This window comes from Oncorhynchus kisutch, linkage group LG19 (genome assembly GCF_002021735.2).
Source record: "Oncorhynchus kisutch isolate 150728-3 linkage group LG19, Okis_V2, whole genome shotgun sequence".
Lineage (NCBI taxonomy): Eukaryota > Metazoa > Chordata > Actinopteri > Salmoniformes > Salmonidae > Oncorhynchus > Oncorhynchus kisutch.
This window is the reverse complement of record NC_034192.2, coordinates 31151079-31172262: the sequence shown is the minus strand read 5'-3', so window position 1 is coordinate 31172262 and position 21184 is coordinate 31151079. Positions and strand designations below refer to the sequence as shown.

General features: G+C 42.9%; 2 protein-coding genes across 12 annotated transcripts; both read right to left on the bottom strand.

Annotated features, from left to right (window-relative positions):
- Positions 1 to 4872: 4872 nt before the first annotated feature.
- Positions 4873 to 17894, bottom strand: LOC109910112 (zinc finger protein 629). Of its 11 annotated transcripts, none has more exons than XM_031798649.1 (9): positions 17677 to 17888; positions 16615 to 16854; positions 12692 to 15430; positions 12015 to 12522; positions 11789 to 11906; positions 11576 to 11643; positions 10767 to 10861; positions 7991 to 8100; positions 4873 to 5200 (listed from the first exon to the last, which is right to left on the bottom strand). In XM_031798649.1, exons 3-9 carry the CDS (start codon positions 12942 to 12944, stop codon positions 4874 to 4876), a joined length of 1479 nt encoding a protein of 492 aa, XP_031654509.1. In that variant the 5' UTR covers positions 12945 to 15430; positions 16615 to 16854; positions 17677 to 17888; the 3' UTR covers position 4873. The 11 variants fall into 11 exon arrangements, with proteins under 11 accessions (XP_031654509.1, XP_020364852.1, XP_031654512.1 ...); XM_020509263.2 differs by lacking the exons at positions 16615 to 16854; positions 17677 to 17888 and adding an exon at positions 15945 to 16131 and having other exon boundaries at positions 12692 to 13126; positions 13219 to 15430; XM_031798652.1 differs by lacking the exons at positions 16615 to 16854; positions 17677 to 17888 and adding an exon at positions 15945 to 16130 and having other exon boundaries at positions 12015 to 12519; positions 12692 to 13126; positions 13219 to 15430.
- Positions 17895 to 18305: 411 nt separating this feature from the next.
- Positions 18306 to 20642, bottom strand: LOC109864661 (macrophage migration inhibitory factor). Its single transcript, XM_020452527.2, has 3 exons — positions 20425 to 20642; positions 18696 to 18865; positions 18306 to 18617 (listed from the first exon to the last, which is right to left on the bottom strand). Exons 1-3 carry the CDS (start codon positions 20530 to 20532, stop codon positions 18551 to 18553), a joined length of 345 nt encoding a protein of 114 aa, XP_020308116.1. The 5' UTR covers positions 20533 to 20642; the 3' UTR covers positions 18306 to 18550.
- Between the last annotated feature and the right edge of the window lie 542 nt (positions 20643 to 21184).

Below are 21184 nucleotides of genomic sequence, written 5' to 3'. Positions count from 1 at the left end.
GCACAAAAGTAGAATTAAGACATCCGGGATAAATGACTCAGCTGAGCTCAATGAAGCCAAAACATGTGCGTCCAGGCTTAATTGGTTGCACAAAGACCAAGCCAGGATGAGCAGACACGGATTCATTAAGCCAGGTGAAACCAATCCTGGATAGGTGCGCGCTCACGGCTCACTCAAATAGACCCCGCCACAGATCACAGATTAACTGATTTACCATGGCAACTAGAGCCGCGTACTTTTCCCCGTCGGAAGCACAAATCCTCATGGAGGCATACGAGGAGGTAAAAGATATAATTAAGAAGAAAGGCAACACCGCCACAGTGATAAAGCAAAGAGAAAAAGCGTGGCAAAGTATTGCAGACCGCCTGAATGCGTAAGTAGTGCACAATTACACACTCACCGCTCCGCTGAAACATCACAATTACAATTCAAATATTTAATTCACATCTCCAAAAATGCAGTTGTACTGTAATTATGAAACGGTTAAATTTTTTATTGAAATGCACTGCAGATATGAGTGAAATTGTGTAAAGTAACTCCATCACACTGTATAAAGCTATGATACATTTTTTGATATTTTTACTGAAAACAAGACAAAAATACCAAGTAATTTTTTGCAGTGTGACTCCATTAAATGTGTGTGTGTGTGTGTGTGTGTGTGTGTGTGTGTGTGTGGATTAAACATGAACGGGCCAAAACGGACATGGCAGCAGGTCAAAATCAAATACAAGAACATTCTGCAGAATGGTATGGTCCCTGACTAATATTTAACAAAGCACAAGCATATATTGTACCCAGAAGGTGCCTGCTCACACATTGTCTGTACTGTTTTAGCAGTGAAAAAGAATACCCACAGACAAGGCACGGGTGGTGGGTCACCAAAGGCTGACCTTACCCCAGCAGAGGACATGGCCTTGGAGCTAAATAAAGGCAGGCCCGTCTTAGAGGGGATCCCTGGGGGGAAAGAGACGAGCATAGGTTCCTCCCAAGATGCCACCCGCTTCATTTCAAGGTATGTCCTTCCATCTCTACATGGGATACAACCACATTCATATTGAATCAATTTGGACTGTCTGACTTTGGTTTACCTATTGCCTTGCAGTGTCTGGCAGCACTGTGTTCCTGTTAGAGCCACCAGCACAAGCACCAGACGATGCTGATCCAGTGAGTACTCCATCAAAGGCATACTGTAGGCCTGGCATGTCTTGTCTACTAGCTTCAATATGAATCCGATTAAATGTGATAGGGTGAAGGCCCCAGTGCAGCAGCAACAGCACATGATGGAGACGATGATGAGGAGGAGACCATCTCTCTGGATTCCAGAAGGCATGAGGTATCATGTTAAGACTGTGAAAGTACTATTTACTCTACAATGGTGAGGAGTCCTCATCAAAATCAAAAAATCTAATTTCTTTTACAGGACCCAGATGCTATACAGTGGGAAAACCAGCCTGGCAACATAGTGCGTATTAATAAAAGGACACCACATCCTGCCAAATTCCAGCTGCGCTAATTGTATTGTGTTCACAGAGCTCACAAGCTATCAGAAAGTTGTATGGCAACCACCTCCGGCGCCAAATAGAACTGGCAGACATAGACATTCAGTACAAGAAGAAAAAGATGGAAAATCTTGCACTGGAGTTCGAAATAAAAAAGAGGACAATTAGGAAACTGGACCTTGAAATAAAAAAACTTGAGAGGGAGGTGAGATATGCCTTCAATGTACACTGTATGCTAACTGTAACACAAATGTATTAATCATTATTTTTCTTTCCTCCCCCAGCTCCAAGAAGATGACACGGCTCAAAATAAAAATGAGGTATATTCTCGTAAAGTCAAGTGAGCCATGACATATGAGCTCTTATTGTGAGCACACAGGACGGTGGCATCTTTCTAAGGTTTTTTTTATTTTCCCAGCAATCAGTACAACCAAGTCATCGTTATAAGGCATCGCCCTCTTTTGCCCACCCCCCCAGCACCAGGTGTGGCCACTAGCCTATATGAAGGCCCAAAATTGTGTGTTCCTTTCTGCTCTGACAATGGCATGCCCATTCGTGCGAGATGTGGTGGATGAAGAAGCACTTGTGCTGAGGAGAGCCTTCAGGCGAGAAAGGGTCTTCAGGGACCGGTTGGACCCACTGGCCTTCCCTGATGACCATCTATATGAAAGATACAGGTTTTCTGCAGATGGCATCAGGTATCTATGCAGACTACTGGGTCCCAGGATTAAGCACCGCACTGCACGGAGCCATGCACTGAGTGTGGAGCAAATGGTTTGTGTGGCCTTGCGCTTTTTTGCTAGTGGAGCCTTCCTGTACTCAGTGGGGGATGCAGAACAGCTGAACAAGGCCACAATTTGCCGCACAATAAGGAGTGTGTGTCTGGCTATCAAAGCATTAGCAGATGTCTTCATCTCCTTCCCTGGCCACAGAAGACTCTGTGACATCAAAGAGGAGTTCTATAGGATTGCAGGTAAGAGGATCTACAAATTACAGGACAACTGTTAACACATAGTAGGATACTCATTACTTTGTGTGACAGGTTTCCCCAATGTCATTGGTGCAGTGGACTGCACACACATAAGGATAAAAGCCCCCTCAGGTGCCCATGAGGCCGATTTTGTGAATAGGAAATCCTTTCACAGCATTAATGTTCAGGTGAACATAACTTTTTGATATTGTCCATTGACGAACACTCTGCATTGCCAGTGATGTGCATTGATTGGTGTAATATTCCTCATCTTATGATTTCAGATGGTCTGCAATGCTGACTGTGTGATCAGCAATGTTGTGGCAAAATGGCCTGGCTCAGTCCATGACTCCAGAATCTTTCGGGCCTCTGAAATCTATCAGTGCCTATCACAAGGTAAGCCACACAACCCCTATTTATAACCATCATGGCTGTGTCAAGAATATCACTGTGTTTATGAGGTAGTAATGATGAGATTTTGTGTTGACAGGTGAATTCTCTGGTGTGTTGCTGGGAGACAGGGGGTATGGCTGCCAGCCTTTTCTCCTGACACCTTTCACAGACCCCCAGGAAGCACAGCAGGCCTACAACCATGCCCATGCCAGGACCAGGGCCAGAGTTGAAATGACCTTTGGCCTCCTGAAGGCACGCTTTCACTGCCTTCACAAATTAAGGGTCAGCCCTGTTAGGGCATGTGATATTACTGTGGCTTGTGCTGTCCTCCACAATGTGGCCTGCCTGAGGAAGGAGAGGGCCCCCAGAGTGCCACCAGCCATGGACTGGGACAATCCGGCAATCTTCCCTGATGACGACAGTGGTCGGCTGCTGAGGGACCAATATGTGTTGAATTATTTTAGTTAGTATGTGTGCTTTCAATTTTGGTTAAATATGTCCTGCGGTGGCAGAGGAATTTGGGTTTTTTTTGGGTTCGTTTTTTGACGAATTTGCCCTCTTATGATGTTTGTGCGGTATACTGTGTGTAATACAAGGCTGCAGGGAGGCTACTGCATCCATTCATTTGTCTGTTCAGTTGATGTGTATGGATTTGTCCTGCATTTATTTTAGTGTGCAGACATGCAGGGTGTGTTATACACATTCAAAGGTCTGTATATGTATCATTTTGTATAATATGCTTGGATTCTGTGCTTTCCATCTTGTAGAGTCACTGTGACTTCAGTTTCGAAAGGAGCTGATGGTTTACCTGCTTTGTTTTGTCCTTATTCAATAAAGGAACATAATGTTACACATTGTGTTTTTATATTCATATGGAATGTGTATTTGTTTATATGACAGAGTACTAGGGCCACACTGAAGAAAAAGGATAAAGTCATAAATTTATGAGGCTGGTTCTTTCTGCAGAAAAGCTACATTTTTTTTACAGTTTTGATACTTATGACAATGTGATACTTAATATTCTGGCACATCAGCATGTCTTTGTTTATGAAACCATACTGAAGTACAATTTCACGAAATGCCCCACATCTGTCATTTTAACAACTGTCCTCCTTTAAAACAACTGGTTACAATATTATGACTTGTGTTTTTTTCCCCTCTGTGGCCCTAATATTCTATCATTTTATATATAGCCTTATAGTCTATGGGAAACTGTAAATTATCTAATGATAGCAACATCATCTAAAAATCATTTTTTATCCAAAATCATTGAAATTAATGATCACAAACGTTTAAATAATAACAGTGGGTCTAGTTATGTGATAACAATGTATAGTGAGCAGTGAAATAACTATTGGTTTCCATTTGTGGTGACTGCTGACTGACATTAGGGATGAGATTAAATGGATCCTGGAATTTAGCCTGGTCTGGAGCAGGCTAGCTCCACAGAATAAATCTCCATGGTAATTTATACCATAACATATCCTCCTGCCCCCTATCCATCTTTAGTGCAAGGATCACCAAGATATCCTGGCTTAATCCCTTATCCTAGTTTTGTGCAACAGGCCCCTGCCTTGTGAATTATCCTAACCCGTTATGTAAACAAATCCTCTGTGTCAAGAAACCATCAGTCTCATAACACCAGAACTGTCCAATGGCAGGTATCAACATTGTGGTCTGCATTAAACCATTAGTCCTGCTAAATAGGTCCTAGCTCTGGCACAACCAAAAATGGACAGCCCTTTACCTCTGTGACACAGATCTAGGGTCAGTTTTGCTTTTCACTTCCTATAATCACTGCTCAGGATGGGGGTAGGTTTAGTTTATCCTAAATCACTGGTTAGAGGCAACTTAAATCTAGAGACTCTCCACAAAACAGAAGGAAATTTCAAAATGTATTTACCAGAATGTGAACAGTAAGAAGTCTTGATTCATAGTGCGTTTGTAACAGTCAACAACAATGTTTGACCATTCACTTAATCCATTTAAGAAATAATGACAACAATTCAGTTCATTTATCATTTTTATTCACATACACTTGTTTAGCCTCTCCTTTTGGGGGATGGCGGGGGGTAAATCTACCCCCCTGTAATTTTCTGGAGCGAGCCGACTTTGGCTCAACGCCCTTAAGGCGATTGTCATCTAAGGTTATCTGACAGAGTCGGACGATCTGGGTCAACCTCGAGCAACGCCACCTGGGAGGGAGCACATGATAGGTGAACTTGTCTTCAGCATCACTTTCCTCGTCCGACATGAAGTTGGGGTCTGCTCCAACCAGGAAGTCCAGATCTTCTGGGGCGAGGACCTCTCCTCCCACCTTTACTCTCTTCTGGAAGAGCTGAAATTTGACAGAGAAAGGACTTGAATAAGCAGCAATACATTCGCCTGGGTACCAGTCTCTTTAGATAATCCACTCCCTGTACTCCATGTCATGTGCCAAAGAGCCTGGCCTTTCCGCCATCTTCAAATATGAACATTCTATCATTAATGAGCTCTAAAAGAACATAGGATTTGATCCTGACTCAAGCACCCTCACAGCTATCCTCCAATCACGACGACTATACAAATTATGGAACTAAAACTTTTTTTCTTCAAAGAACACTTTAGTATCCGGTTGAGAAGCAACAGTTATTTGTCCAGAAGAAACCAGTTTGCTAGCTCACTCTAAATTCTCAAACTATACTGAACAAAAATATAAACGCAGCAATTTAAATGATTTTGCTGAGTTACAGTTCATATAAGGAAATCAGTCAATTGAAATAAATAAATTAGGCCCTAATCTATGGATTTTACATGACTGGGTAGGGGTGCAGCCATGGCAGCCAGGCCGACCCACAGTGGAGCCAGGCCTAGCCAATCAGAATGAGTTTTTCCCCCACAGAAATACTCCTCCACATGCACTGGTCATAACTTGGGATTATGTCTTCTCTCAAATGAGGCATTGATCATATTTTTGCAATATTAATACCAAGATAAATTTGTAATTTAACAGAGGGTCTACCATATGTTTCCTATTTGTCTGCCTCTTTTTTTTCTCCTTTTTTCCCCCCTTTGCAACTTTGGCAGTTCTATCTTGACGGAAAATGTTGTAGTTGGGTATGGAAATCTCAGAATCTTTGGTGGCCTTCCTAAGCCAGGATTCAGACACGGCAAGGACATTGGGGTTGGTGGAGTGTGCTAAAGCAGTGAGTAAAACAAACTTTAACATGCATGAAACCAAGGCTTTTTCGATTACAGAGGTCAACAAATGAGAGTGCCTTTTGGACACGCAGGGCCTGGGATAGCCTCCACATCACCCGAGAAACAGAGGAGTAGTAGGATGGGGTACGGCTAAAGACTAGCAAAACTGGTCGTCTGATGCGTTGGGGACAGAGAATAAAAGGAGCAGATTTCTGGGCGTGGTAGAATAGATTCGGGGCTTAATGTGCAGACAGGGGTATGGTAAGTGCGGGTACAGTGGAGATAAGCCCAGGCATTGAGTGATGATAAGAAAGGTTGCATCTCTGGACATGCTGGTTATACTGGGTGAGGTCACCGCATGTGTGGGAGGTGGGACAAAGGAGGTATATATGGCATGTACAGTCCAGAGTGCAATGCATGGTGCCATTGTCAGAAATATTATAGAAAGTAGATAGGAATCCAATGAATGAAGGAACGTATAACGCCCCATCCAGCAGACCAATCACGTTCAAGTTGTTATTCTGCGTCACGCAATCCCTTCTCAAAGTCAGTGTAAATGTCGAGAAACGTGCCTATTTTCCTCGAAAGTACGTAATGTCACGACTCCAAAGTGATATGGTACTACAGGTCGCAAGTTAATTATCTAAAATCTCGGAAAAGATTTGTAATGTTGTAATTCTTGTTGATGTTCTTGTTGATGAAATTCGTGCTAATGTTGGGTTTTAGATCTAGCGCACAATAGATTCCCATTCACTCCTTGAAGGAGAGCGCTCCTTGTCCCAGAATCGCCGTTGACGTAGCATGGGCAACGTTTCCCATCTCCTCAAAAGAATATCCGCCGTTGCAAATGTTAGAGTCATCGATCTGCAGGTTGAACATGGTGCGATGGTAGACTTCTAAATTGATAGTGCAGTTTGTTTAGGTGATTTTACAGCTAGCTATGTCACATGCTGATATGTCTTTGGTATTATTGTGTGTAGCTACGTTTTGCTAGCCAGCCAGCCCAAAGAGAGCAATGCATTGTGGATTTTGTAGTTGACTTGAGCTGAAACTATTTTCCATGTTGCTACCAACCTTATTATTGCGTCAAAATGAAACATTTGTTCACAAAAAATATTGTTAACATAAGTGTTATTTAACACTACATGGGGCAGCAGGTAGCCTAGTGGTTAGAGCGTTGGACTTGTAACCGAAAGGTTGCAAGATCGAATCCCCGAACTGACAAGGTAAAAATCTGTCGTTCTGCCCCTGAACAAGGCAGTTAACCCACTGTTCCTAGACCGTCATTGAAAATAAGAATTTGTTCTTAAAACTGACTTGCCTGGTTAAATAAAGGTAAAATAAAAAAGGAATGAGTGGCTTTTTCCTTTAATGTTATTTACAACCACCAATGAGCAACTCCAGCGCATATTTAGGGTGCGTTCATAAATTGCCTCAAGTGTGTCAGAGTGTGCTCTGGGTCTTTGTGTTGTCAGATTGACCTAAATTCTGAATGTTTACATCTTGGAGCATTTAGAGCGCACACCGGATGCTCTGGCCGAGGAGTAGGGTTGAGCCGAGCGACCTGAACTCACAATGGCATTCCAGCACCCAAGCTAACTGGCTAAAGTTTGCTAGCTACTTCCAGACACAAATGAGAGAACACCGCACTCTGACCATTTGACTCGCCCTGGCAGAGCCTGCTTAGGCTGTTTTTATGTTATCTAGAGTGTTAGTGACTGTAACTGAGCTTCTGGCAACAGTTAGCTAAAGAGACTGGTACTCAGACTAGCAATACATAACTTATTGGTGAAATTGTGAGTACAGACATTGTGTATATATAAGCTTTCAACGTGAATAATATCCTGCATGAAAAATTCAAATTCCAGTTAAATGCACAATAAAATGTTCTTATGTCTGAGTGATGTGTGATTATATTGAGTGGTGTTGTGTGTTACTGATAACATACCCTGCTCCGCCTGCTGGTGAGGATTTTCTTCTTCTTGATGACCGCCACACTGCCCTCCAGTACAATCTTCCCTTGAGCCTTCCAGTACTCATAAGCCCTGTTGCACGCCTCTATGGAAAGGGAAAATGGTTATATTAAAATAGTGTGGATGTGATACAACGTGATAAGTTGTTGTATGTTATGGAGCGATTTCAGTGCCAACATAAATTGTATTTGAATTTCAAACATTTGAATTTAATATTTGTAATGCACAAATTCAATAATTGCATTCATAAATTTCCTCCTGATTTGAAACTGAATCGAGTGAATATTGCGTTCATTTTTCAAATTCAATTTCAACTTAATTCAGTATTAAAATTCAATATTTATTTTTGTTTAAATATGGTACAATCATTTCAAAGTTTCATATATTCAACTTCACAGATGCATTCAGATTCAGTTTTCAAATCGGTTCTTTCAAATTCGGTTCTTTAATTCCGATTCAAAACCAGAGACAACATCCTGGTACTTTGCCAGCCAGGATAAGCAGGGGAGAACAGAAAGAATTAAACACTCACTGTGGTAAACGGAAGCTTCTGCCGGTTTCTGAAGCCAATGTGGCATGTTAAATTTATTTTGGTCTTATGAATTTGGCTCGAGCGTTCAAATCGTTTCGGATATATACTACATGACCAAATGTATGTGGACATCTGCTCGTCAAACATCTCATTCCAAAATCATGGGCATTAATATGGAGTTAGTCCCTCCTTTGCTGCTATAACAGCATCCACTCTTCTGGGAAAGCTTTCCACTAGATGTTGGAACACATTGCAGTCAGCGTTCCAATTCATCCCAAAGGTGTTTGATGGGGTTGAGGTCAGAGCTCTGTGCAAGCTAGTCAAGTTCTTCCACATCGATTTCAACAAACCATTTCTGTATGGACCTCGCTTTCTGCACGGGGACATTGTCATGCTGAAACAGGAAAGGGCCTTCCCCAAACTGTTGCCACAAAGTTAGAAGCACAGAACCGTCTAGAATGTTATTGTATGCTGTCGCGTTAAGATTTCCCTTCACTAGAACGATGTAAAACAGCCCCAGACCATTATTCCTCCTCCACCAAACTTTACAGTTGGCACTATGCAGTCGGGCAGGTGGTGTTCTCCTGGTATCCGCCAAACCATGATTCATCCGTTGGACTGCCAGATGGTGAAACGTGATCACCCCAGAGAATGCATTTCCACTGGCGGCAAGCTTTACACCACTCCAGCCGATGCTTAGCATTGTGCATGGTGATGTTAGGCTTGTGTGCAGCTGGTCAGCCATGGAAACCCATTTCTTGAAGCTCCAACAAACAGTTTCTGTGCTGACCTTGCATCCAGAGGCAGTTTGGAACTCGGTAATGAGTGTTGCAACTGAGCCCAGACAATATTTAAGCGCTACGCGCTTCAGCACTCGGCTGCCCCGTTCTGTGAGCTTGTGTGGTCTGCCACTTCGCGGCCTAGCCATTGTTTCTCCTAGATGTTTCCATTTCACAATAACAGCACTTGAGTTGACCAGGGCAGTTCTAGGGGGGAAGAAATTTGACGAACTGACTCGTTGGAAAGGTGGCATCCGATGACTCAGGACCTCTACAATAGTATGGTGGGTTGGAACACTTCAGGAAGGAAGTCACGTGTGCTTGCGAGACAGAAGTTCTGAATTCGAGATGAACCGGGAGGGAAATTAAGGCCTTAAATTAAGGCCAAAACGGTTCAAATGCTAGAGCCAAATTCATAGGAAGAAAATAAATTCAACATGCCACATTGACTTCAGAAACTGCCAGACTCTTCTGTTTACCACAGTGAGCATTTAATTATATATTTTCTCCTCTACTTTTCCTGCCTTGCAAAGAACCAGGATGTTGTCTCTGGTTTTGAATCTGAATTTAAAAATAACTGAATTTGGATGCATCTGAGTTGAATACATGAAACTTTGATAAACTTGAAATGAGAGTTTGCAATCATTGTCTGTGTATCAAGTTTACAAATCTATCATATTGAAACCATATACACTGAACAGAAATATAAACACAACATGTAAAGTGTTTGTCCCATGTTTCATGAGCTGAAATAAAGAAAATACCAGAAATGTTCCATACTAACAAAAAGCGTATTTCTCAAAAATGTTGGGCACAATTTGTGTATATCCCTGTTGGTGAGCATTTCTCCTTTGCCAATATAATCCATCCACCTGAAGCTGATTAAACAGCATGATCATTACACAGGTGAACCATGCCAGCCCAGAACCTCAACAGTCGGCTTTTTCACCTGTGGGATCGTCTGAGGGGGGGGGGGGGGGCTAAGGAGTATTTCTTTCTCTAATAAAGCTCCTTTGTGGGGAAAAAAGTAATTCTGATTGGCTGGGCCAGGCTCCCTTGCCAAGTGGGTGGGCCTATGCCCTCCCAGGCCCACCCATGGCTGCACCCCAGTCATGAGAGATCCATAGATGAGGGCCTAATGCATTTATTTCAATTTACTAACTTCCTTATATGAACTAACTCAGTAAAATATTAGAAATTGGTTGGGTATATTTTTTTGTTCAGTGTAATTATTGAATTTGAATATTGAATTAAATTGACATTTTAAACGGAATGCAATATTCAATTAATTCAGTTTCAAATCATGAAATACCTGGAAGGCTGCTGCAGCAGGAGACGACATTACATACTAACAATGTATTTTTGAAGAGATATGGATTCTTTACATTGTTACATTCTGTAAATGTATACCATAAGGTAGCTACTAAAGCTAAGACTCACTTCTGATGAGGCTGTCGGGACCCCAGTTTTTGCCTCCATCCTTTACAATCTGCATCACTGCTTTGGTCACCTCCTCGTTGTGAGGGGACCTGAAGCTGAAAAACCATAATGTTGTGATTATTGAAAGAAATACGAGTGTGATGATCATGTAATAAACTTAACTATACTATATGAAATCAAAACATCCCAAAAGTGCAAACCCCACTCACTTGACACTCTAGGCAGGATAAGCAAAGTTTCAAATTGAATTTGAACCCACGTCTGCAATGGTGCAACCAACTGAAAACAACCTATGGAATATTTAAAGGGATAGTTCCCCCAAAATACAAAATTACATATTGGTTTCCTTACTCTGTAAGCAGTCTATAGACAAGGTATGACAGCAATCAATGCTTTGGTAAAATTTCTCTGGAACTGTTCCACATGCTAATGTTTTAGCATTTGTGGCACAAATCCCATTCAAGTCATGGGACGATATTAGCATATTTCACACATGCCCAATCATACGAAAGTATCTAAAATTGTTTGTGAACATGATGCGCGAAAAATACTAATACCGGTCCCATGACTTGTATGGGATTTGTGCCACAAATGCTAAAATGTTAGCATGGGAGGCAGTGCCAGGGAAACTAAACTAAACCAAAGCATGTATTGCCGTCATACCTTGTCCATAGACTGCTTACAGGGTGAGGAAACCAATGTAATTTTGTAATTTGGGTGAAATATCCCTGTAAGTATAAATCAAACTAAGAAACCAAGCAGCTTTTCAAAGAGCAGTATCACTACAGCCTTGTTAATAAAGTGCATACCAGTCATTTGGGACGAATCTCCATTTTAGGTCCTCCCCAAGCTGCTTATGGGCCTGTCTTACTGATGCCTATTAGGAATAAAGAAATACACAGTAAGTTAACTGACCAAGTGGAGATTGGAGAGGCTAACAAACCTAAGTGTATAGCTAGCTACTTTGCTTTACAACAAACCCTGGCCGATGTGTAAGAAGTTTCAGCTAATTTCAAACTCACTAATAATGCCAGTGGAATAATCCTTCCAGTTCTTGATGTAACAGGAACTGGCGTAGCGTAATCTTCATTATCTTGGACTCCCTTCGTCAGTTTTGCCTTGGAAATGGTACAGATGCCCCTGGAAAATATAAAAAACAGGAACAGTGTGAGTTAACCTTTGCTAACTAGCAAGCAAACTAATTCTCCCTGGTACACGAGTACTCCAAAACATGTTGTCCAATGTTACCTTGAATGGATTTGTTCATGTTTTTTCAGGTCCGCTCTAGCGATAAATCTTTTCCCACAGTCCGTGCACTGGTAAGGCCTCTCTCCGGTGTGATAGGCCCTGTGTCTCTTCAAGACGCTCTGATGGCTGAAGCTCTTCCCACACTGAGAGCAGCTGTACGGCCTCTCCCTCGTGTGGCACTGCATATGGATTCTCAGGTGGCACATGGACTCAGGGGGGCCCATAGAGCTCTCTATCCCCTGGGCTGGTATTACTGACCCTGGGTGTGAAGGCTGCTCCTCACTGGTCCATGGTGTTGATAGAGGCTGGGGCTCACTGGCCCATGGTGCAGACAAACCAAGGTCACTATGGGGGGCATCGGTGTATGGGATTGTTAGGCTTACCATATCCCCCCAGTCTCCCTGTGCATCGGCCTCCTCTTTGACATGGACCTCACGGGCCTCCCTCAGAGCAACGAGCTCCTCTGACTGGAGAATCTCCTCTTGTTTAATACCATAACCCTCTGCTGCTGAGGAAATACCAGAACCAGTGATATTATTCATGATGTGCATGTCAGACTATACAGGTTACAGCTCTGTTACCTCTGTCTAAACTATCAACATGGTATAACCATGGTAATTAGACAGATGAATACCTAATCAATCCCAGAGGGGAAATTCAGTTGTGAAAAAACTCACCTGACAAAGCCTCTACTTTCTCCTCAGTGTCTCCAGCACAACCACATCTCACACACATCCCCCTCCACTCCTCCTCTCTGTCCCTCCATCTCTGCAGCCTCTCCTTCAAGACGTCCACTTCCTGTTTGCTCCGTGTCACTTCCTCCAGGAAGCCATCCTTCACCAATAGAGTGATTTCATGCATGGCAGTTTTGAGGACTGTTTCCATGACGCCACTGAGCTGGTACTGGAAGTTGAGGATGGCCTCAGACATAGCTGCAACAACATCAACTCAACACTGGCAAATCAATCCCACTTCCCTTATTGGTACCAGTCCCAGAGTACAGACAGTCTTCTTTGGCTGAGCTTCCTACCGTTGTTTCCCAGTTTGGGTCACTATACTGGAAAGACTTGGATTTTGCCTCCTCCAGATCACACCGCTGCCCAGTCAGGAATCTTCCTCCAGGAAACAAGGGCAAGCTGTCAAATACACCAAATGTGGTCGTGATATGTCCCAAATATCTTTCCAGTATAGGAAGCTCACTTACCAATGATTTAGCCCAGCAACATGCGTGTAACTAACAAATTAATGAACCCATACATCCATTTTTGCCTGTGATTAGGCGTACCAAATAATGCATTTCTCAAGCTTGCTAGCTGCTTAGCTAAGCTAACTTAATAACCAATGACTGTATATGAACAGTGTAGTAACAACTTTCCAACCATTTGACTCAAATCTAAAATATTATTACCACTTCCTAGACGTTGGTTGTTGTGCGTCAACAAATCAGCTAGTTACAAACGTCAAATCTCTCATAGCCTGTAGTACAGACGTAACAAAGCCAGGTACTAGCTAACAGCTAACTAGCTGAGGAGAGGTCCTGCGGCTCCACCTCCCGATCTGTGGCATCGAGGTGATCATACTGCCAATACAATTGCGCAGAACTCCTAAATCTTTTTGTTGAAATCTCATCTAGGATCTTTGGAATTCAACATATTCTCTGAGACAACTGTCTGAAGCGCTGTACCAAATGTATTTATTTGCCTGCGTATGATATCTATGGGCCGTTCTGGGTCAGACATGGCTACTTTACTTTTAATATCTGTTTTTGTATGGAACAGTTAATGACACGTTTGAAAAATCATTTAAGGATAAGAATAATTTCTTCATTAAGGGTTTTATTCCTCTCAACATGAAATGCATCAGAAACTACAAATACATTGAACATAGTACACGAGTGCTGTTATTTTCTTCACTCAGATTTTCTAAATCAACCAGCTTCATCTCAAAAGTTCTACCTTGCTGCATGAATCTGTTCATGTCTTTTCAGGTCTGCTCTAGAATAGAATCTATTCCCACAGTTTGTGCAGTGGTAAGGCCTCTCTGTTGAGTGAATGACCCTGTGTTTCTTCAAGCCACTCTGAAGGCTGAAGCTCTTCCCACATTGAGAGCAGCTGTGCGGTTTCTCTCCTGTGTGATACTGCTGGTGGGACTTCAGGTTGCACAGGTAGACAAAGCTCTTACCGCACTGAGAGCAGCTGAATGGCCTCTCCCCTGTGTGGCACTGCATGTGTACCCTGAGGTGGCACATGTACACAAAGCCCTTACCACACTGGGCGCAGGTGAAGGCCTTTTTCCCTGTGTGGTGGTACTTCTGGTGGTCTTTCAGGTTTCGTAGCTGAGGGAAGCTCTTTTCACAGTGTGGGCAGCTGTAGGGTTTGACCCCTAGCTGTGCCGTTGTGTTGTTGCTGAGACCATAGGGACTGGACTCCAGGGCTCCCACAGCACACTCTGTTGCCTGGGTGGGTATACCTGACCCTGGGAGTACGTGCTGCTTCTCCCTGGTCCATGGTGTTGGTTCTGGAGGTAGCGGTGGTGGCTCCCTGGCCCATGGTGCTGGAGGTAGAGGCTCTCTGGTCCATGGTGCTGGAAGTTGAGGCTGAGGCTCACTGGTCCATGCCCCAGCATGGGCACTCAATCTCTGCAGACGACTCAGGCTCATTATGGTAGTATCTGTGGATGTGACCATCTGGGATACTAGATCCCCCCAGTCATTGGGCTCCTGTTTGATGTGGACCACATGGGCTTCCCTCTCTTCCATCCTTTCAGAGACACAGGAAGAGCTGGACATGTCCGTTTCCTGTGGACCCTCTCTCTCTGGGAGTGTGTTGGGTCCTTCTGACTGGAACATCTCCTCCTGTTTGATAACACAACCTTCCTCTGCTCCTGAGAATGGGAAAAAAACAAGTAAGAGATCCTATATCAGGGGTGTGTGTGTGCATGCATCTCTCCTCACTTACCTGACAGAGCCTCTCCTTTCTCAGTGTCTCCAGTACAACTGCAACTCACACACATCCCCATCTGCTCTCTCGCTTCCCTCTTCTTTCTCTGCTCTTTCTCTTCAACTTCCCTCTTCCTCTCCTCCTCTCTGTCCCTCCATTTCTGCTCCCACTGCTGCAGCTTCATCCTCAAGATGTCCGCTTCCTGCTTGCTCCGTGTCACTTCCTCCAGGAAGCCTTCCTTCACCAGCCGAGTGATCTCATGCATGGCGGTTTTGAGGACTGTTTCCATAACGCCACTGAGTTGGTACTGGAAGGTGAGGATGGCTTCTGACATAGCTGCAACAGCATCAGCTCAACACTGGAAAATAAACCCCACTTCCCTTCCGAACGTCACAGTTGCCTTGCCTCCCAGTGAGTTCAACAAGATGGGAAACTGGCACGTAGCTTCCAGATTACACCAGTACCCAGGGAGTACACCTGGAAACAGGGACAAACTGTCAAATACATGATGATAAGGGTGACCCTGCAGTGTGGACTGTCATCTTGCCAGAGAAACAGGGAATATCAGCGACGAATAGCCATTCAGGCCAGCAAAATAGCTATCTGGAAATTATTGTTGTAATTGTTAGTTATTACTCTTTCATGTAGACCAAAAGTACTACCAGAGAATTTTGTCCAGCTTGCCTTGCTAGCATTAGCTAATGTTGAACTAATTTAGCTAGCTAGCTACATAGCTATAACACAGGGGTATAACGATAGCATCTTAATTTGACTCGAAGAAAAATTATCTTATTACTTGCCAAACGTTGTCAATCGACTAGCCAGAAACGTTCAATCTCTCATACCAGTGCCACAAATTGTGAATTTTGTCCAGCTTGCCTTGCTAGCATTAGCTCATGTTGAACTAACTTGGCTAGCTAGCTACATAGCTATTACACAGGGGTATAACGGTAGCGTCTTAATTTGACTCGAAGGAAAATGATTTTATTACTTGCCAAACGTTGTCAATCTGCTAGCCGGAAACGTTCAATCTCTCATCCCAGTGCCACAAATTGTGTAATATTTGCTGACCGTATTCAAAGTAGCAGCTAGCTAGTGTTTACATTGGTTTCCACTAGTTACCACAGCCACAAATTACAAATGGCCGTATCGTAAAAATGTATGAAAACAAAAATTAGCTTTGGTCTTTGTTTAAGGTTAGGATTAGCCATACATTTAGCTGTGTTTTTAGGGTTAGGTTTAAAATCACATTTTAAGAAGATAAATTGTAGAAATGGGACATGCCGTCAAGAGGATCATCATGCTTAGGTGATTGCGCAGAACTGATTGCAGAAAAAATGGGAGACTTGACACTATATCCATCATATATTATGTCTTTGTTCTAAAATTATCATTATCAACTCGTGTTGACGCACAACGTAGGGCAATAAAACAAATAGCTACACCATGTTTTATTGGATGCAGCATCTATAATCAATAGATGACCTATTATCTAGATTGTTCCATGAAAGTTAATTCCCTCTAGTTTATATTTCAATGAACTACCTATGCTGAAGAGCTATGAGAGACAGAGAACTAAGACAGTATAAAACATGCCTTTACTGTAGCAAAGACCTTCTAGATTCTCAACATAGAATTGAAATAGAGATTCTCAGACTCACCTTAGCTGGTACTTCCATAGCCTTGGACAGTTCTTCCGTGGCTTCAGATAGAGGTTCTACTATTTATTGTAACATTAGAGCAAAGGTAATTTGTGTGCAGTTTTGCTATGTCATTCATTGACCAGACGTCTTCAGTTCTTCTTTCATTTCTTGGCATGATAAGCCTCGATGAAAACTTTGAACATTGTCTTGTCCCAGGCCAAGTTTTGCACCACCATTTCAAAGAAGTTCATGTAGATCCTGAAACAGAGAGATGGATCAGCTTGGGTCAATGTGTGTGTGTGTGAGAAAGAGAGCGCGAGCGAGAGGCTGACTTCTGTAGAGTGAATGTGTTGGTTCTGTACAGGGGGGAAATTCCAAGGTGTTTGTTGAGCAGTCCACAGAGTAGTGTGGAGTACTGCAGGTTCTGTTCCTCACTTATAGCTCCAATACTGTGGAGGGAGCAGTATGTACAGGGGGCGGTCTTTCGCCCGAATGTCATCAGCTGATCTAGCACGATGGGAGCAACAAAGAACTGCAATTATAACAACAATATAACCATAGAATTACATATTAGTAATTTAATATAATTGTGAGTATAACCCTGCAATGTTGTATTATGTCATTTCTCTATACGTTTCAAAGTTAACTCTGCCATTTTTTCCCCATGGCTTTGGCCAGTTCTTCTGTTGCTTCTGAAAGAAGTGCCACTGGGACAGCAGTCTTGGCTATATTTGTGTTCACCAAGAAAATAGGAATGGATGGTTACTTCAATTTTACTCCTTAAAACAGGAAATGTAGCTTTACACTGCTACACTTAAAACAGTTTTGATTATGTGTGCATGTGAGTGGGGTGTGGCCTCAGTCACAGCATTTTTCTCAAATGTCCCTCAATTCTAAGAGCTGGCGTTGGTCCTACATGTTTTAGGTACAGATTATAGCTATATATTTTAGTTCCATTTAGTTTATTAATCCCTATTACATGTTTGTGAGTTATGGAAAAGTTGAGACACAGTATGCAACCATGTACTTGAAATGGGTTCTTTACAGTAACAATTATCGCCAATGGATTTTGAAACTCACCTCAGGTCCTGGTTTTCCCATAGCTTAGGACAGTTCCACCGTAGCTTCAGATAGAAGTGCAGCTGGTACGGAAGCTTTGGCATAATTTGTGTTCACCATGAAAACTGGTATGGTTGTAAGTTTACTTGAAGCAAGACGTGTTGGTCCCACTGAGGTATACGATTGGTCTTCAGCACAGGCGGTTGACCTTCACAATGATACTCGACGACAGACAACTGTGGTCATTAGAATTGCGTGTGGCTGCTTAAGTTATTTTTATCCACCAATGGCAACATACTTCCTACCACAAGAGCGGGAGTTATGCGTGTAATATCAGTACTAGCTTCTCAATTCAGAACAGTATCCAATGTATTTTGATACCTATCTATTGACTCTGATTAAACCCTAGAACAGATGCATGGCATCACAGATATGACAAAACGTGTCAAAAGTACATTCCCAGCTAGCGGTCTTCGCCTGTTCATGGTTGTTTGTATAGTGCACTTGGAGTGTGAATACACCAATCTTTACCTAGCAATTGAACACAATAGATTGTCTGTGTGAGGTCAAATTGGACTGCTTTATGGCATGTTCTCAATTAATGGCAGTGAAAAGCATCTGGTCTGTAAAAAATGGCAAAAACACGGGGAAAACAGAACAAGTTGTGATCAAGGGGAATCACTTTATTGTAGTATCAAAGCCAAGGGTCCAGTGCAAATCAAGGGGCTGTTATAAAGCAAGGGTCCATTTTAAGTGCATTTATCAATACCGCTCTACATCAGCCCAGCAACAAGGCATCTCTGCTCATCTCTCCATAGCCTACTCTAGTGCTATAATACCATTAAGGTGTAGGGGAAAAGAGGGGTCAGCTCCCATTGAAATTTAGATCCCTTGCTCAACCAAAAGTAGAGTTGTTCCAGGCCACGTTCGCTGCCTCCATGTCAAAGAAGTTCACGTAAATCCTGAGACACAAGAGGAGTGTTAGTGTATGAACATTTCATGTGGATTTTACTCTGTGTGTGTGTGTGTGTGTCCATTACCTGTCAGGGGAGATGCCCAGGTGTTTGTTGAGCAGTCCACACAGTAGTTTAGAGTACTGCTTCTGAGCTCCTTCAATCTTCCCAATGCTGTGAAGGGAGCAGAGGGCACAAGGGTCTCCTTTCCCCCCAAACATCATCAACTGGTCTGGGACAATGTGCACAGCAAGGTACTGAGAGAGAGAGAGAGAGACACACACAAAGAGAAAACAGAGCATACAATGAGTGGGAGCTGGAACAATCATGTGAAAAATCACGTGATTAAGGCACGATAAATATTCCAACCATGACAGTGAAATTGCACAAGTAAACCTTTAGTAAATAAGAACTAGTTGTTTGATTTACAGTATTCCTGTCCTGGACCTATTACAAGTACAGTGAGTAAGACATTTAAAACGTGTTAACCCTCGCAAGGCTGCCGGCCCAGACTGCATCCCCAGCCGCGTCCTCAGAGCATGCGCAGACCAGCTGGCTCGTGTGTTTACGGACATATTCAATCTCTCCCTATCCTAGTCTGCTTTCCCCACATGCTTCAAGATGGCCACCATTGTTCCTGTACTCAAGAAGGAAAAGGTAATTGAACTAAATGACTATCTTCCGGTAGCACTCACTTCTATCATCATGAAGTGCTTTGAGAGACTAGTCAAGGATCATATCACCTCCACCCTACCTGATACCCTAGACCCACTTCAATTTGCTTACCGCCCCAAAAGGTCCACAGACGACGCGATCGCCATCACACTGCACACTGCCCTATCCGATCTGGACAAGAGGAATACCTATATAAGAATGCTGTTCATTGACTATAGCTCAGCATTCAACACCATAGTACATCAACACCACAATTGAGAGCATTTTGTCGGGTTGTATCATCGCCTGATACGGCAATTGCAACCGCCCACAACTGCAAGGCTCTCCAGAGAGTGGGGTGGTCTGCACAAAGCATCATCGGGGGCAAACTACTTGGCCTCCAGGACACCAATAGCACATGATGTCACAGGAAGGCCAAAAAGATAATCAAGGACAACAACCACCCGAACCACTGCCTGTTCACCCCGCTATCATCCAGAAGGCGAGGTCAGTACAGGTGAATCAAAGCTGGGACGAGAGATAGAAGCTGTTTTTCAATCTCAAGGCCATCAGACTGTTAAACAGCCATCACTAACACAGAGAGGCCTACATACAGACTTGAAATCATTGGCCACTTTAATAAATGGATCACTAGTCACTTTAATAATGCCACTTTATTAATGTTTACATATCTTACATCACTCATCTCAATTGTATAAACTGTATTTTATACCATCTATTGCATCTTAGCCTATGCCTCTCTGTCATTGCTCATCCATATACGTATGTATTCTTATTCCATTCCTTTACTTACATGTGTATGTATTCGGTAGTTGTTGTAGAATTGTTAGATTACATGTTAGATATTGCTGCACTGTCGGAACTACATGCACAAGCATTTCGCTACACTACCATGTACGTGACCAATAACATTTGATTTGACCTGCAGCACGAATCTCGTGTTCCATTTTAGGAATAAGATCTGCGCATGGCCGATTTTATAACAGTTTTGTATTGGGATGCCAAATGGGTCTCAACTGCAGGAAAGGTTCCTTACAATTTAATCTTCCCCGCAGAAAAACGCATCAGCATCAAATGAACGAAAATTAGCTCTCTACAACAGGGGCGGGGGGCTTTGCTGTGCCAACTTTGGAAGACTCACCTGCACAGGTTTGCCCATCGCCTTGGCCAGTTCATCTGTTGCCTCAGACAACAGAGCAGGAGGAATGTCACTCTTAGCCACATTAGTATTCACCAAAAACATAGGCATGATGATTGCTTCGCTAACGTTCTCTCTGTCGCAGGGAAATAACCGTGATCAACACAGCTCTGGAGCAAGCTTGAGTGCAGCTTCTTCTTCTGTAAGTTTGTATTTACTGACTACAACAACAAAATGTGTGCCGCCACCTATTGGGTGGGGTGAAAACTGAGGAACTTTAAGGAAGGGTGAAAACGTACGGCCACAGTTTCTAAACCCAGAGGCGCAACATCGCAGGACTTCCAAGAGCGCTTGCGAATCAGACAAGTCGGTGGTTTGCTGTTCGAGAAGTGAAATATTCTTCCTTTGTTCTTAATTTTCTCCAAGTGTAAAGGCACAACCTAGCAAATGTCTTAAGTAGTTGAACATGTTATTATTTCAACCTCGTGAAGGTGACAAACTGAAGGCATGCCTTTGATTTGACGGCATGCACAGGCGTAGTTTAGCACGAGACGACAGTTAGACCCGATGACACGTTTCCATGCATGATTGTTGTTGTTTTTTTAATCAAAATAATTGATCGTAAAACAGATTCATTTTGGTTGATGTACATTTTTATATAATTGCTGTTGATAAATGCTTTGATAGTGTTAGAGTTGCGTCAATTCGAATCTGGTATCAGGATAAATATGACAATGAGTCACCGATTGTATGCTATGTATTT